At 35.1% G+C, this 15,311-nt stretch overlaps 1 protein-coding gene and 1 long non-coding RNA gene across 3 annotated transcripts; one reads left to right on the plus strand and one right to left on the minus strand.

The window, feature by feature from the left end:
• Window positions 1-707: 707 nt before the first annotated feature.
• Window positions 708-2,733, minus strand: LOC141484104 (uncharacterized). Its single transcript, XM_074179163.1, has 3 exons — window positions 1,992-2,733; window positions 1,145-1,912; window positions 708-973 (listed from the first exon to the last, which is right to left on the minus strand). The coding sequence occupies exons 1-3, from the start codon at window positions 2,731-2,733 to the stop codon at window positions 708-710; spliced, it is 1,776 nt and encodes a 591-aa protein (XP_074035264.1).
• Window positions 2,734-13,431: 10,698 nt separating this feature from the next.
• Window positions 13,432-14,698, plus strand: LOC111515313 (uncharacterized). 2 transcript variants are annotated; one of them, XR_002723517.2, is made up of 4 exons: window positions 13,432-13,568; window positions 13,897-13,948; window positions 13,999-14,403; window positions 14,461-14,698. It is a non-coding gene; the product is annotated as an uncharacterized lncRNA (long non-coding RNA). The 2 variants fall into 2 exon arrangements; XR_012466474.1 differs by having other exon boundaries at window positions 13,897-14,403.
• Window positions 14,699-15,311: the final 613 nt, after the last annotated feature.

A 15,311-nucleotide genomic window follows, 5' to 3' on the forward strand; every position in this document is an offset into this window, starting at 1 on the left:
CCTAACTGTTTCAGATTTCCTTTTATTTCTTCTAACTGCGAAACAAAATCGGCTATTTCTCCCTTGTAGTCTAATCCGAAGAACCTTTGTTGTAGTAAATGCACACTGACCTGCGATTTATGTTCATAAATTGATTGCAGTTTTTCCCACATCTGAGCAGCTGTTTGGCAGCTTAAAATGTGTGTGAGGGGCCTCTCGTCAATCCTTGCAGCGATTATTTCTTGCGCTCTGGCATCTTTTCTGTCCCACTCAGTGTTATTTAGTTCGGTCATTGACCTTTGGCATGTTCCCATGGCTATGTCATATAGGCCCTTGGATTTCAGCATAATAATTGTCTGGAACTTCCATGTGGTCCAATTGTCTCCTGAGAACCTGATACTTGCAGCTCCAGTTTCTTTGTCCATTTTTTAATCGACTTCAATTAGTTTTTTTTTTCTTTACGTGTCACGATCCCGCCAACTTCTGGAGGTTATATTGAAAAAAAAACTTTTTTTTTTTACCCAAAATATTTGATTACAGCCTGACTGGGCCCATAACCTATTGTCGATTTCTTTCTTTTGGGTAAAAGAATTATTAAGCAACACTTTGCGGAGCACTATTTTATTTTATAAGAACCAAAGAAAATTACAATACTTTTTAACATGAGACTAAATCAACGACTAACTTTCTATTATTTTCAACAACCTTGACGTTTGACAACTGACTACTTAATGAAATAGTTTCATTGACATTTCAACAATATTCTTTTGCTTGAAATTCTTCAAGCAATCTACGTAATCTTCTAAGCTCAATTTATTTTTAACAACGCCATATTTCACTCCCTTTGCCTTTTTAACAACTTTACCATCCTGCACTTTGTAGGTGTACATTTTTGAACGCAGTCCTGCGAAATGCGTGATGATTTTGCCGTTTGCTTCATCTTTCATGAGTCCGGGTACTTTTTTATTTGCAAGGGGGATGTTGTACTCGTTATCTCTCGAATAATCAGAAGTGTCAAATTTTGAAATGTGTTTTTTGATAATATCTTTATACCCATCGACACACGATAGCTCATAAATGAAACTGTCTGTATCTGTGTACAGTAACTTGCATTTTTCCATGCTCATAATAGGTAACATGAATTCGTAATGAAATTGAAACATACATGTTTTTGACAAATCCAAAATTGCCATGCCCACATACATCGGTTTATTAAATATAAGTTCGGCCTTTTTCAATTCGATAGCCATCAAGTTTGAATCAAAAATTGTACGATTATGAAATCGAGGGCTGGAAATGAGATTTTTGGCGCCAAATCTGCCCTCGTAAGAGGACACTAATTTCACTATTCGGTGCAACCGAACGTTTTCCATCGTTTTCCCAAAGATCGCGTTGTTGGCTAATTTGAATTGATTTTTTTCGAAAGACGTATTGGTTGCAGTCCTCAATTGAGTATTCAACTCAATATAGGGACGCAGCCATGCAGATTGTTTAAATTTCAAAACTTTATGAATTTTAGTTGATTTCAATCCATGCTCGAGGGCCTGTTTCAAATTTCTATAGTGTAACGTATACTCTGTTTTATTATACAGAGTTGGCATCAATTTTGTCAATTTGGAATTTGGTGGAGCGCGGTGCTCGGGGCAAAATGGAAAATCTTTGTGTAAATCGTGAAGTCCCTCAGGGTACTCCAAATCGACTTGTAAAATATATCCTTCTGGATTGTCATCGGGAATTTGAGATACATCAATATTCGTATCGACCCATTCGAAGCCTCCATATGGCAAAAATTGTGACATTGCCCACCCATACAAGTTATTTACATCGAAATACATTATGTATTTGGATAGTTTCGTTGGATCATATGTTGGCATATACTTGTTATTGGCTTCCGAATATCTATTACAGCAAACCGAAATTCCACCCCTATACCCTTTTCCACAAACATAACCATATCGACGTCTTTTAAAATTTGCAATTTACAACCTGTATATTTCAACATACAATCCCACGTGTACCCTTGCATAGTATAATACCATGCAGGGTCCAGCCCATATGTTTTAAGTCAATTTCGCGAAAGTTTTCAAAGACGTCTGCCAACAGCAATATATCAGTTCGCATGTATAAATCGCTGTATTCCCCCAAAGTTTTGATATCGAATAGATGCCAAATGCGTTGAGCATGAGCATACTTTGCATCATCAATGTCACAATCGTTTAATTTATTATAAAAATGTTTTTTCGATGGTAACTCAGTGTCGAGAAATTTTTCCACACTGTCCACATAATCGTATGGGAATACGCCTTTCTTAGTGAGAAGCTCAAACTTCTCATCGTCCAATTCTGCAAATTCCTTCTTCAATATTTTCAAATTCTTAACATCCAGTGTGGAAACTAATTCATCGAGACTGGCTCCCATAAAACGATAAGAATCTATAAATCTGAATTTAATGTTAGTTTCATTATCGTATTGGGTGAAAGGAATATATTTTTCTCTGTTGATGGGAAGTATGCTCACACTTCCTTTTTTTGCTACATCTCTTATAATGAAATGACTATCATATCCACTCAAATTGTGGAATGTAATGGGTACGATAAAGAGCTTCTTGAACGATAAATTGCAAGCTTGATGACTAAATCCCCTAAAGAGACCTGAAAAGTGACAGTGATCTCTGACAATGATGTCTTTTTCGGCAAAAGGTTTCTCACATATATGACATTCCTTGGCAGTGACAATATTAGGAGGGCATATCATCGGTTAGATATTCCTAATTTTTAACTCAACGAATTTTGCAATGCTAGCCATTTCATCGGTAAACTATTGTATGCAATCGTCACCTTGATGGCTATTAAATTTGGACAAACTGTCATCATAAGAACATTTCAAGTAGTAGTCTACACTGAACGCTTTATGTTTTTGAAATTTTCTACATTTGTCCGAAATCTTTTCCTCGCAATTTTCGAGTACTGATTCAAAATCAGCGTATAAAACGAAAGGACATTTTTGTTTATATACATAATTTCGGAATTCAACATGATCAAATTTTGGAAATGAAATTTTACACTCGTTTACATTTTCACACGAAACAATATTTCTGCTGACTTGAAAAATAATTGATACATCGGTCACAAAAAAACTTTCGTACTTTATATTTACTCATTTGTTTTGAAAATAATCTAGACATATTTTTAATATAGCAATAGTGGTATTTGATTTCACAGTCATCTGTATCTTGAGGTAAAGCGTCATACTCATTAAATTTAGGAAAATATACATTTTGAATTAATAGTAAATTTACATGTTTATTCAATTTAGTTTTGGTTAATCGTGCAGGTGCTACTTCATAAAATGTCTTTTCTTTGACAACATTCATTTCTAAACTATATACATTCACAGAAATATCGTTTTGTTTTTCAAATTTTGTGATGCAGCGAATTGGCATAGGAATTTCCAAACCCTTCATATTTAAAACTGAATCATAATTTGGATATGAAGATGCACGTGAAATATTTCCTTTGGGAGGATACAAACCACTTACGATTGCTCTGAAAAAACACGCATCATCTTGATTATCAAGATTCACACATGCATGCTTGTTTGCAATTTCTTTGGGCAATCGTATGAATGATGTGCCGTTGCCCATTTCATATTTATTGATTGCTACCTCAAGCAAAAGAATTTTACTCAATGCCCAATTCAGAGTCTCTTTCCTGAAATTCGTCGAGTTTATTCAAAATAACATCCACAACATGTTCGTTGTACCAAGCAGACAAATCCGTCCCCAAATCAATGATTTCATTACGAGTATTGAAATATTTTCTATCGATAATTTCCCCGTCATTCGATGTTTTGATGAAATCCCCCAAGAATGTCATGTTCACTTTGAGGCATTGCATCTCCTTCAAAATTTTGGAAATTCCACATTTGAAAAGGAAATATGCGTCACTCAAAAATTTTCGCACTTCTTTGTGCGCTAAATTTATAATTACACCTGTGATCTATGTAAAGGAGCGTCATCGTCTTACAATACTCGATCTTCCCAAAACTCGACTCTTATGTTGCCTATACCCAAAAGTCGCCTCGTAAAGGATTCTATTATATATAACGGCTTGAAAATATACAACTACCTTCCAGCAAGAATTAGGGAAATCAAGAATTATAATAGATTCAGAGGTAGTGTGAAGGTTTTACTCTTTGATCATCCCTTCTATAGCTTGGATGAATTTTTTATAGCCAAATTATCTTAATGAACTCATTATCCATATCTGTCATTGCTAAGGCTCAATTATGTGAATATGTATGTATGGATGGTTGTATATATATATATATATATATATATATATATATATATATATATATATATATATATATATGTACCATTATTTACTCTAATTTGATCAGATCCTGTGTTTATTTGTGTTTATACATCTGTAAGTGTTATTTTAACAATATTTTAACATACATCCATGTACGACAACTGACTTTGTCAACAAGAATTGTATTCTTTCGACAATAAAGCATATTCTGATTCTGATTCTGATTCTGTCCTCACTCTACCTCGGAAAATTGCATTTACATTTTCCCATTTAACTCTACTGCTTCGTTTCAAACCTGATCCGATATACTTATCGTTTTTCATAACATTTATTATACATCTAATGCGTTTCAATTCCCTAATTTTACTAATAATTTTCTTTTTTTCTCCCACTGAAAATTTAATTTTTTTCATTGCCAACTCACATTTTCTAATATGCCTACCAATCAAATTCAACGACGTTCGTGCAAGGGAACTTGAATAATTTTGTTTAATTGCTTCAAGCAATTTATCAATTTGCGATAAAGTTTTTGAAAACACCATTTTCAACTTACAAAGAAAAAAAAATGTTTTCCTGCGACGAATACACAAATGAATGCTTGCTGAACGCTGCAGAAGGGAGTTTGAAGTATTACTCTGTAGAAGGACTGTAGGAAACTCGAACCGTGGCCAAATGTGGTGAAGCGATGAACGGAGATGATTCTCAAAGGAGAGCTTGACGAAAAATGTTTCTGTTGTACTGAGGGGGCGGAGGGTATATAACTATCTGGAAAACGAAAAAGAAAAATCAATTTCAAATCACACATCTTACCACTTTCAAAGAAAAACAAATGAAAAACAACAAAACTAACCTCAATTTTCTACAATTTCGAAAGATGTTGCAGGATTGGCTTTCCCCGTATTGATCAGCCCTCTGAACACGATGGTGTACTTTTCTTGTTCGAAATGATTTATGAATCCCTCGTAGGTCTTTGTAACTCTTTGCGGTAGAAACGTTATATGTTTCTCCAACTCGAGCAGTACTGTCCTTCCAAATTTCGTCTGCACGATTCGGGCTGATAAAATTTTCTGCGGCTCTCCTAGCGGAAGATTTTGTAATTTCTCCACAGGTTTCTTATTCTCTGTGTCTACAAAAGAAATTCCATTAATTTTGCTTAGATCCATCTACAACAAAAAATTGAAAAAATTGAAATTTTTTGATTACACGCACAGAATTTTGAGCAAAAATTTTAAAAACTTTTTTACGGAAAAAAAATATTTCGGTTTTGAAATGAAAAACGAAATTTTCTGTTTACACACAGATACACGCAATTTTGAGCAAAAATTTTGAAAGCTTTTTACGGAAAACGAGATATTTCCTATTTTTACAATTGAAAGAAAATGAATTTATTTATTTATTTGCACAAACACATGCAATTTTGAGTGAAAATTTTAAAACATTTTTCGGAAAACGAGGTATTTTGTATTTCAAATTTCAAAACACACAATCTGAAAACAAAATTCTTGAATACTTTTTGAAATAATCACAAGTACAAACACCTTGGAAAACGAAATCTTTCCGTTTTGAAATACATTGTGAATACCTACTAATTAATAAACGTTAATAAATTACGTATTTCCTTTTTCACAATATTCATATTCGATCATACATATGACCCTTAAGGTCAGCTAATCTGGTTTATTATCAGTGAAACACCAAATATTCCAACGAAATGCAACAAAGTATTCATGTTTAATTATACATGTGACCTTAAGGTCAGCTAATCTGGTTTTCTATCAGTAAAATGCAACGAAAATATCCTAATTAAGTGCAACAAAGTATCTATGTTCACTTATACATATGGAAAACGAAATATTTTGGGATTTTGCAATGGAAAATGGAATTTTTTGATTACTCACACACAATTTTGAGCAAAAATTTTCAAAACATTTTACGCAAAACGTCATATTTCGAATTGAGAAAATATGAAATTTTTCGTTTTGAAAAAACATACACAATTTTCACCCAAAGTTTTCAATACTTTTTGAAATAATCACAAGTACGTACAAACACCTTGAAAAACGAAATATTTCGGTTCTGTAATGAAAAATAAAATTTTTCGATTGAATCAACACTGTATAGTACACACATTCAAAAAAAAAGTTTAACGAGGCTCTATTGTTTTGACGTGTGATTCTTCAATTTGTACAGGGTGTCTCATTTAGGAAAAAAAAATGCCAGGTGGGGGTCTCACGTTTTAGCGTGCGATCCCAATGGGATACGTTCAAATACGTCAGCGTGGAAAATAATGATATAATAATAATAATGAACGAAAAATCGGATTAAAGAAAAAAAACATGACGTCAATGTGTACAGGGTGTCTCAAAATACGTCATTTAAAAGATATGACAGTTCAACGAGGCTTTATCGTTTTGAAGAATGACACGTCAAAACCATAGAGCCTCGTTAAACTTTTTTTTTGAATGACGTATTTTGAGACACCCTGTACATAGTGACGTCATGTTTTTTCTTCATTCCGATTTTTCATTCATTATTATTATTATACCATTATTTTTCGCGCCGACGTACACCCTGTACATGTTTTTTTCCTGAACGATGAGACACCCTGTATGGCAGCACCCATGTTTTTTTCTTTAACGCCCCATGGCCATGTTATTTTCTTTAATCCGATTTTTTTGTTAATTATTATTATTATATCATTATTTTCCACGCTGACATATTTGAGACACCCTGTACATGTTTTTTCTCAAACGATGGGACACCCTTTATGACAGACATGTTTTTTTCTTTAATGTCTGTGGCCATGTTATTTCTTCAATCCAATTTTTCGTGCATTATTATTATTATATCATTTTTTTACGCGCTGACGTATTTGAAACACCCCGTACATGTTTTTACTTGAACGATGAGACACCCTGTATGACAAACATGTTAGTTTTGTAATTCCACCGCGTTCTTATCTATCAAATGACTTTACTCGATGCTCATTCCATCCTTCTATGCGTCGATCACGTCGCACACGTCTCTTTCCCACTCACTACCGAAGTACGCTGTGTCCCAGAAGCCCTGTATACTATCTACTCATGTTTTTTATTTGAACGCTACACATCCTGTACACATTGATGTCAGCCATGTTTTTTTTCCTTGATGCTGGACGCCATGTTTTTTTCTTTAACGCTGCACACTCTGTATATCACGATGTTAGTCATTTTTTTTTTCAACGGTGCAAAAATTCATACGTTCCTTATTAGAAAAGCGGCAACGCCTCATAAGTCACATCGAACTGTTTACGCTACTACTATCTTTGAAATAGATCAGTTCGAAGCTACCTCCATCTCTCTCACACTCATATGACTGACCAAACCATCGAAGATATATTATAGTCTTATGTCGTTAAATGATATTTTTCAGTGTCGCTTATCACATTTCCTGTTTGCTACGGCTTTATCAATAATACGTGATAACAATTGTGAATATGCGAAAAAACTGTTTGATATATTTTCACTGAGTTGAAATAAAACAAAAATTTGTTTTTTTCTTCCATGCTGACGAAAGCATCAAAAGTTCCAGTGTTGATGTAAAACTTGAAATCGAAGCATCAAAGGGAATTCCACAAAATACACGAGCCTATTGCATCATTGTGCACGACACTGTCATCGAGCAACTCCCACTCAGCGAAATTATCAAGAAATGGAACTGAAGATGTGATTTTGCTTCAGTATTAATCACAAAGTCAACATGAGAATAGGTGTTGTAGATATTCAAGGTTTCACCATCGAGCAACAATTCCATCCTAAGGAGATAGCCATTAGGATTGTAAATCAGTATAGTAACTTTTTATTGCTGCCAAACAAACCATTTTCCTGTTTGAGTAAAATAGATCATAGTACCGTCTGTTACCTGGAGCGAAACGTTCATGGATTGAGGTATTCCTCCGGCTATGAGGAATTTAATCAATTGGAAGCCATCCTCATGGAAAATCTACGAAATGTCGATATCGTTTATGTGCGAGGACATCAAAAACGTGACTATCTAATTGCGAAATTTCACGAGTTGGATATACCCACACATGCTGTGAATTTGAAAGAGTATGACAATACATCGTGGATGGTTCCCACATTCGGCAACGAAGGTGGTCTCACCCTTTATGCACCACATTCACAGTCGAACCAAATATAATTGCAGCCTCCGAAACGCAGATATTCTATACACATTACCAAAATGAAAATGTATAATAAATATTTAAAATGTTTTTTTCCTTTCTTCAAGTCAACTCTTCACCACATCAGATGATGCACGAAACGTTGCACGAAATCCCTTCAACGCTTCTGACATGTTGGGGATCGCACGTTGAAACGTTATACCCTCCTAACCTTTCATGTTTGCTTGATTTCAAAAACCGGCAACGTCTCATAAGTCACATCGCCAATGCTTCAGCTATACAACCGACAACACCGAACTGTTTACGCTAGTACTATCTTTGGAATTGATCAGTTCGATGCTATCTCCATCTCTCTCACGCTTATATGACTAACCAAACCATCTCAATTACACACACTCTCATGTTGTTAACTGATGTATTTCAGTGTCGCTTATCGCATTTCCTGTTTGCTACGGCTTTATCAATAATACGTGATAACAATGAGAATATGCGAATAAACTGTTTGATATATTTTAATTGAATTGGAATGAAATGAAAATTTGTGTGTGTCAAATCAAGGTCCATGCAGCCACACAGCCTTCAACATCCAATGAAACGTGAGTTTTTTTCAATTCCAAACGATCCCAACTGATTTGTTGTAAGTTTTTTTGATGTGACCACACCTCGTGTGAAATGAATTCGTCGTATTTACCGAGACGCCATGTTTTTTCTTCAACGCTGCACGCTGTATACTTTGATATCAGCAACGTTTTTTTTAACGCTGTACACACTCTGTATTTCATATCTTTTCCTTCTGTTACGTTGGTAGCTGTTTTTTTTTCTTCAACGTCCGTGACTTTGTTTTTTCCTCACGCTGCACTGAATACCCGCCGCCATGTTTTTTCGCTTAACCGCCATGTTTTTTTCTTTAACGCTGTACACACCCTGTATTTGATGTGTTTTGAAACAACACCTTGTATACCCAATTATTATTGTTCTTATGCCTCAATCGAGGACCCAAATCGAGGGCCCAAATCGAGGTCCAAATCGAGGGCCCAAATCGAGGACCCAAATCGAGGTCTAAATCGAGGGACCAAATTGAGGACCCAAATCTAGGTCCAAATCAAAGACCCACCTCCAAATCAAGGACCCATACCGAAAACCTGCACCCCAACCAAACACCTGTCACAGCGCCCATGTCACTTGTCATTCTTTTCCACACCTACACCACCAACGAATACCAACAACCCTCCACACACACACACACACACACACACACACACGCGCAAGGGTTGCTTTTTGCGCCACTGCACTCTAATAAACCTCTCTGGGGTTGTTCTTGCTCTTCCTACCACCACCGACCCTCCATCCAACTGACCATCGCCATCCGACTCACCATCCGACTACACCGGAAGTGAATGACGCGGAACGAACATAGTATTCCTACTTTAGAAACATGGTAGTGTGGAGTGTTCTGACGCGTCATAACACCACCATCGTTCTGACGCCGATCGGAAATCGACCGATCGCCGTCACGACAGATCGCGTCCCGAAACACTGCACTTTAGTTATATAATTCTAAACATTTCCAATGTTTGGATACGATATACTTGTGGCGCGTCACGACACACCACGACACAATAATATATTTCCGGCGTAAGGCAGTCGGGCCACAAGGTCGTTTGGGGGCTCTTAACCGGGGTGGTTGGCCACTTTGGGAAGATTGTTTGGAAAGCTATTGAAGGGACTGGGGTGCTAGGTGTTTTAAGACACTGGGTCGTGAGGGGATTTCAGTAGTGATGAATATTCGCGGTTTATTTGGCTAGCTGACTTGTGGTAAAAAGTCAGTAGTGTACGAACTCAGAGTAGGTAGGTTAGACTTCCTACGGAGTTCTGGGGAAATCCGTAATTCGAATGAAATACGGTAAGTGATCTTGATATTTGGGAGTTATTCGCGGTTTATTTGGCTTGCTTACTCGAGGTAAAAAGTCGGGAGCGTACGAACTCAGAAGTAGGTCGGTTGGACTTTCTACGAAGTTCTGAGTGAATTCTGGGGGTACTGAAATACGACGTAGTTCAGGTCACCGTTTTGCGAGGTGTTTCGGGATTGATAAATATTCGCGGTTTAGTAGAATTCAGGTAAAGGGAGTCGTGCGCGGAGAATTGGCTCGTTCAATTGAATTTCCTTCAAAGTTTGGAAATTCTTGAGGAAGTTTTGAGTGAGTTAAAATATTGAGATATTTCAAGTCACTGTTTCGAGAAGTGATATTGGTATTTGAGAGTTTGTCGCGTTTTATTTGGCTAGCTGACTGGAGGTAAAAAGTCAGGAGCGTACGAACTCAGAAGTAGGTCGGTTGGACTTCCTACAAAGTTTGTGAAATTATTGAGAGAATTCGCGAAATGATTGAGTTTTGATAAATATTCGCGGGTTGATTCAGTTTAGTCGATTTAGAGAACATATTCGAGTTCCTTCCCTGGCTAACCAACTGTGTAGGTATATCCGAGACTGGCTTGAACGTTTAAATTTCATTTCTTTATATTTGTTTACTGTTCGTCGTCAAGCATAGCCCACTGATTAATGAGAAAGTTTTGCTTCCTTATTCAGAGGAATCGAACAAATTTCGGATATGCAGTTGGTTAGTACCTCGTCCACTAGATGGAGTGACACTTTGTTGTTCGCTCCAACTTTGGAAGATAAATGAAATACCCTGAAAGAATTCCGATTTTCAATTATGGAATATCATTGACTATAGGTCGATGATGACCACTATCTTGCACTGATGAGTGTCTAATGAGCCCGAAACCGGTCTGCAAGTGTGCCCGTTCCAAAATTGAAGGTCGACTCTTTCAGATGTATTACCAATTGCATATGCAGAAAATTTTCTGTGAAGATTCCTGCACTGACGCCTGTCGGATTTTAATCCAACGCTCTTCGTGGTTTTAGCCAGGGGAGTAGTTGTTTTTTGATAGGCGTCAGTCACTCTCAACTGACGTAAGTGATTTTCGATAGAATCAGCACTGCGCCCAGACCCAAAACTACCTGTTGCTTGGGGGAACTGAAGGAACTAGCTCCAATTTTAAAATGCAATTGTAAATATTGCTGATGACAGCACTAAACACACATTAAACTACATTCTGCGAGTGCACAGGTGGTTTTCTTTGTGCCGTTAAGCGCCCAGATAAATGTCTAGATATTTGTCCAATAGTTTGCCACATGTATGACAAGGAATTTCAAATACTACATTCGACTTTTCTGAAGTTTTCAAAGGAGTTTCAGTTTTGGAAAACAGACTATTAGTAGTGGTAACGATGCGTTGGGCAAATTTAATTTTCACTCTTGAACACGTTAAGGAGCTTATTAGTGACTGAAAATATGGTAGTGAGCTGAAAAACAAATTGGCGGTGAATTATTCGTTCTATTTTCTTTGATTTTAAATAATTTAACATTTTTTTATGTAAAAAGTTACACTTTGTTTTTTTTTATTTGTCTATGGAGTCGTTGTTTTACTTATTATACTTCATATTTGGAACCTTGGACTTTCATTTCCTCTTGGACTGTGAAACCATCCTCGTAGAGTAAGATGAAGTTAAGAGAACAAAAACAAATAAGAGACTTTTTGTCAATCTATCGAGAAGAGAATAGTGAGTGGAAAGCATTTTAACTAAAATTAAAATTCAGTTATGGAACCATATAATGAGAGAGAATTTGTAGGTATACCAAATGATCAGATTTCAAAAAGACCGGCCTTCGTGCGATCGGCACGAACCCTACAGCCTTTTTGGAATTGCCTGACATTCAAATTTTGATGTGGAGAAATCTGATGTGACAGCAGCTGTCAAATTTTATTTAAATAAGATAAACACGGCAATAGAGAGAAGGTTACCAAGGATTGATAGACAGTTAAGTATTATTTAGTGAAATATATTACATATATTTGTCACCAGTGGGTGGCAAATATATGTAAAAAACCGTAGATGTTACACTGGTGACAGCTATGTGAGATTACACGAGGATTTTTCGGTTAGGAAATCTAATGATTCCATCATTCAGACCTTCTTAATTTTTGTACGTTATTAAACTGTTGACAGGATAGGATCTACCTGTAGTTATAACAACTAATTTCATCAGCATACAGTCAATTGAAAATAAAAAAAAGAAGATTGACTATAGAATAGAATGACAGACGTAAATGTACCAATACCTGACACCTGACTAAGGATCAGATGAATTTGGTTTCCCCTATATAAAAATTAAATGTAAAACACTCAGGCAACTCGTCTCATGAATGACTTGTTAATATAATGAATTTATTTTGTAGTGAAGACATTGAAGAAATTTGAATTTTGAGTTGTTTTTTAATTTTGTCTCATGACCATCCAGTAGCTGACAAGCAAGTTTTGTGTCTAGCCCAAAGCCTGACTATATTTGCACCAGTGCCTGATTTTTTATTTGATTCGAAGGAATACAAAATAATTAGATATGAAATAAACGAAAGATTTTCATTCGAGATGAATAAATGTTGAACTGACTGTTCGTTATGGGAAGTGTTCTCATCTTCATCTTCGAATTCGCCAATTTCTCGTTCGTCATTTGGAATCGTTCCATCACCAACTTCGATTTGTCGATTCTCTAATTCTATTCTTTCTGTTTCTCTAATTGTTTTTGTAACGTTATCTGCGGTAGTGTTGGATTCAAACTTGCAGTTTGTTTTAATTCTTTTCCACAAAAGGTATAAGAATTGATCGATCATTGTTTTCTTCAAATTTATTTATTTTCTCATCGCCAATTTCAGACTGCAAACATTTCAAGTGAATACATAACATTTCTACGGGAACAGCCAAAGCAACTTGAATATTTCTATTTACAGTTTCCTTCAAATATTTGCTATAGTCTACAGCATTTTCAATAAATATTACTGAAGTTTTTTTCCAACACCAAATCGTTATTTTCAACACCTCGACACGTGTTTCGATCACCAAGTGATCATCTTAAAGCAGAAATAACATCTGATTTAAATTCAGATTTAGAAAAAGAATTAGGAACAAAAGTACACATTTATCTTCCTCAGACTCGGATTCAGAAGACAATATGAATTGCGTCAAACAACCAAATGCTAGTCAAAATATGAAAGGTAACTACTCTCCCATTTTCAGCCACATACAAATCGTGTTAATAGTTCAAAGAATGAAAGCACATGTGGATTATCATTTCACAGAAGAGTAGGTACAAGTTTATCCACTGAAGAGGTCCACCCCTATTTTTTTATTTTTTGAAAAGTCTCAATCACGGCATTCAACTTCGTCATATTGTTTATTTATTTTTACTCAAAAGCAATGAGAGTTTAGACGTAGACCTTTTCAAAATCCCCTGTATATATTGTACATCTATGAATGAGTGATTTCCTGATTTCTCCTGTTGATATAACTATTATTGTGTTCTTCTAAAATATATCCTTTCAGATGTGGAGTCAAGAACACAACCTTGAGATGTTGAAAGATTATTTTTTAAAAGGTAACATTTTTCTCAAATCAATTCTGATACTGAATTTCGAAATTTTTCAGTATCTCTTCCTACTGAAGTGTCATCCCAAAAATCTCAATTGAAATCTGTTAACGAACGTGGTAGAAGTGAAGTCGGTATCTCACAAACTTCAAAAAGTTTTTCCGAATCCAACCTATTTCATGGTGAATATGGTATGATTATTTTTATAAACATTACTATTATCTATTGTTTTTGTAGATGAAAATTTCTAAAGGGAAATATTGATAGAGCACAATATTTTGAACATCAAGATGTACCAGCTTTCACAAGACATATCTAATATGAACTTGATTAAGAGCAGGCAAGATGAAGATCCTGTTCAACAGGAATCAATATTGGATCAATTCCAATTACCTCTGAGAACTGAAGAAGATCTCAGTCTGTTTGAAGATTTTCTTTAGGATAAGGAGAATGTAGCTAAAAGGGTTAGTATATTTCCCTTGTATTTATATAATATAATCTATGTTTTCATTACAACACAGATGACCAAAGAGTGCAGAATTCTCACCCCATTGTTGTGAGCTTGGAGACCTGTCAAACTTCTGTTTCTCAGGGATCTTTTTTCAATAGAACAGCTGAACTTTGGAACTCCTCAACGAGAGAGGTTTTTCCTAATGCTTATAAACTTCAAAAATTTAAAATGAATGTTAGTTAATTCGTATCTCCTGTTTCCCAAATGTTTTCCAGTTCTATTCACTCAACATGTTTTTATTTCAGATATATATATATATATATATATATATATATATATATATAGGTTTATATATTTATTATATATTTTTTATACATTTCAAGAATGTTTTTATTTATTGTTTTTTTTTTAATAATTAGAAGAAAAAAATAATAATAAATTTATTTTGTATTCAAGGATTTTTTATTATTGCAGTATCCAAAAATACTTCATGTTCATTCTGATGATTCCCCTAAATATGTCAGTATATTTAAAATATTATTGATTTTGAATGTACAAGTAAAATATACATGGAATATTCTGAGAATATTCAAATATTCTCACATAATATTCTGTGATCCTTTTCAGAACATCCTATGAATATTCTCAGAATATTGATAAATTTGAATGTGCACATAGAACATACCTAAAATGATTTGAAAGGGTTATATTTTTAGGAGTGATTAATTTTTGGGAAAGAAAGTTTTTGGCTTTCTACTACTTCATATTATTACATAATATTCGTTTCATATTGTGAGAACATTCTGAGAATATTCAAATATTCCCAGCCTATATTCTATAGATATTCTATGAATGATATTGTGCTATATGGGAAGTTTGTCAAAGGCGTTAGATTCCAAAATGCAAGTGAGACATTCTTTG

Source organism: Leptinotarsa decemlineata, unplaced genomic scaffold, assembly GCF_025532065.1.
Source record: "Leptinotarsa decemlineata unplaced genomic scaffold, Ldec_3_MD MMD2_tig00004433_RagTag_RagTag, whole genome shotgun sequence".
NCBI classification, from domain to species: domain Eukaryota; kingdom Metazoa; phylum Arthropoda; class Insecta; order Coleoptera; family Chrysomelidae; genus Leptinotarsa; species Leptinotarsa decemlineata.

Excerpts from the sequence above, each read along its gene's own strand:
- LOC141484104 (XM_074179163.1), bottom strand. The coding sequence starts at position 2,733 with ATGATATGCCCTCCTAATATTGTCACTGCCAAGGAATGTCATATATGT. Across the intron at positions 1,913-1,991 it reads TATACTATGCAAGGGTACAC|GGTATAGGGGTGGAATTTCG; the intron begins GTGGGATTGTAT and ends TTTGTGGAAAAG. Across the intron at positions 974-1,144 it reads TTTGGATTTGTCAAAAACAT|ATAACGAGTACAACATCCCC; the intron begins GTATGTTTCAAT and ends ATTATTCGAGAG.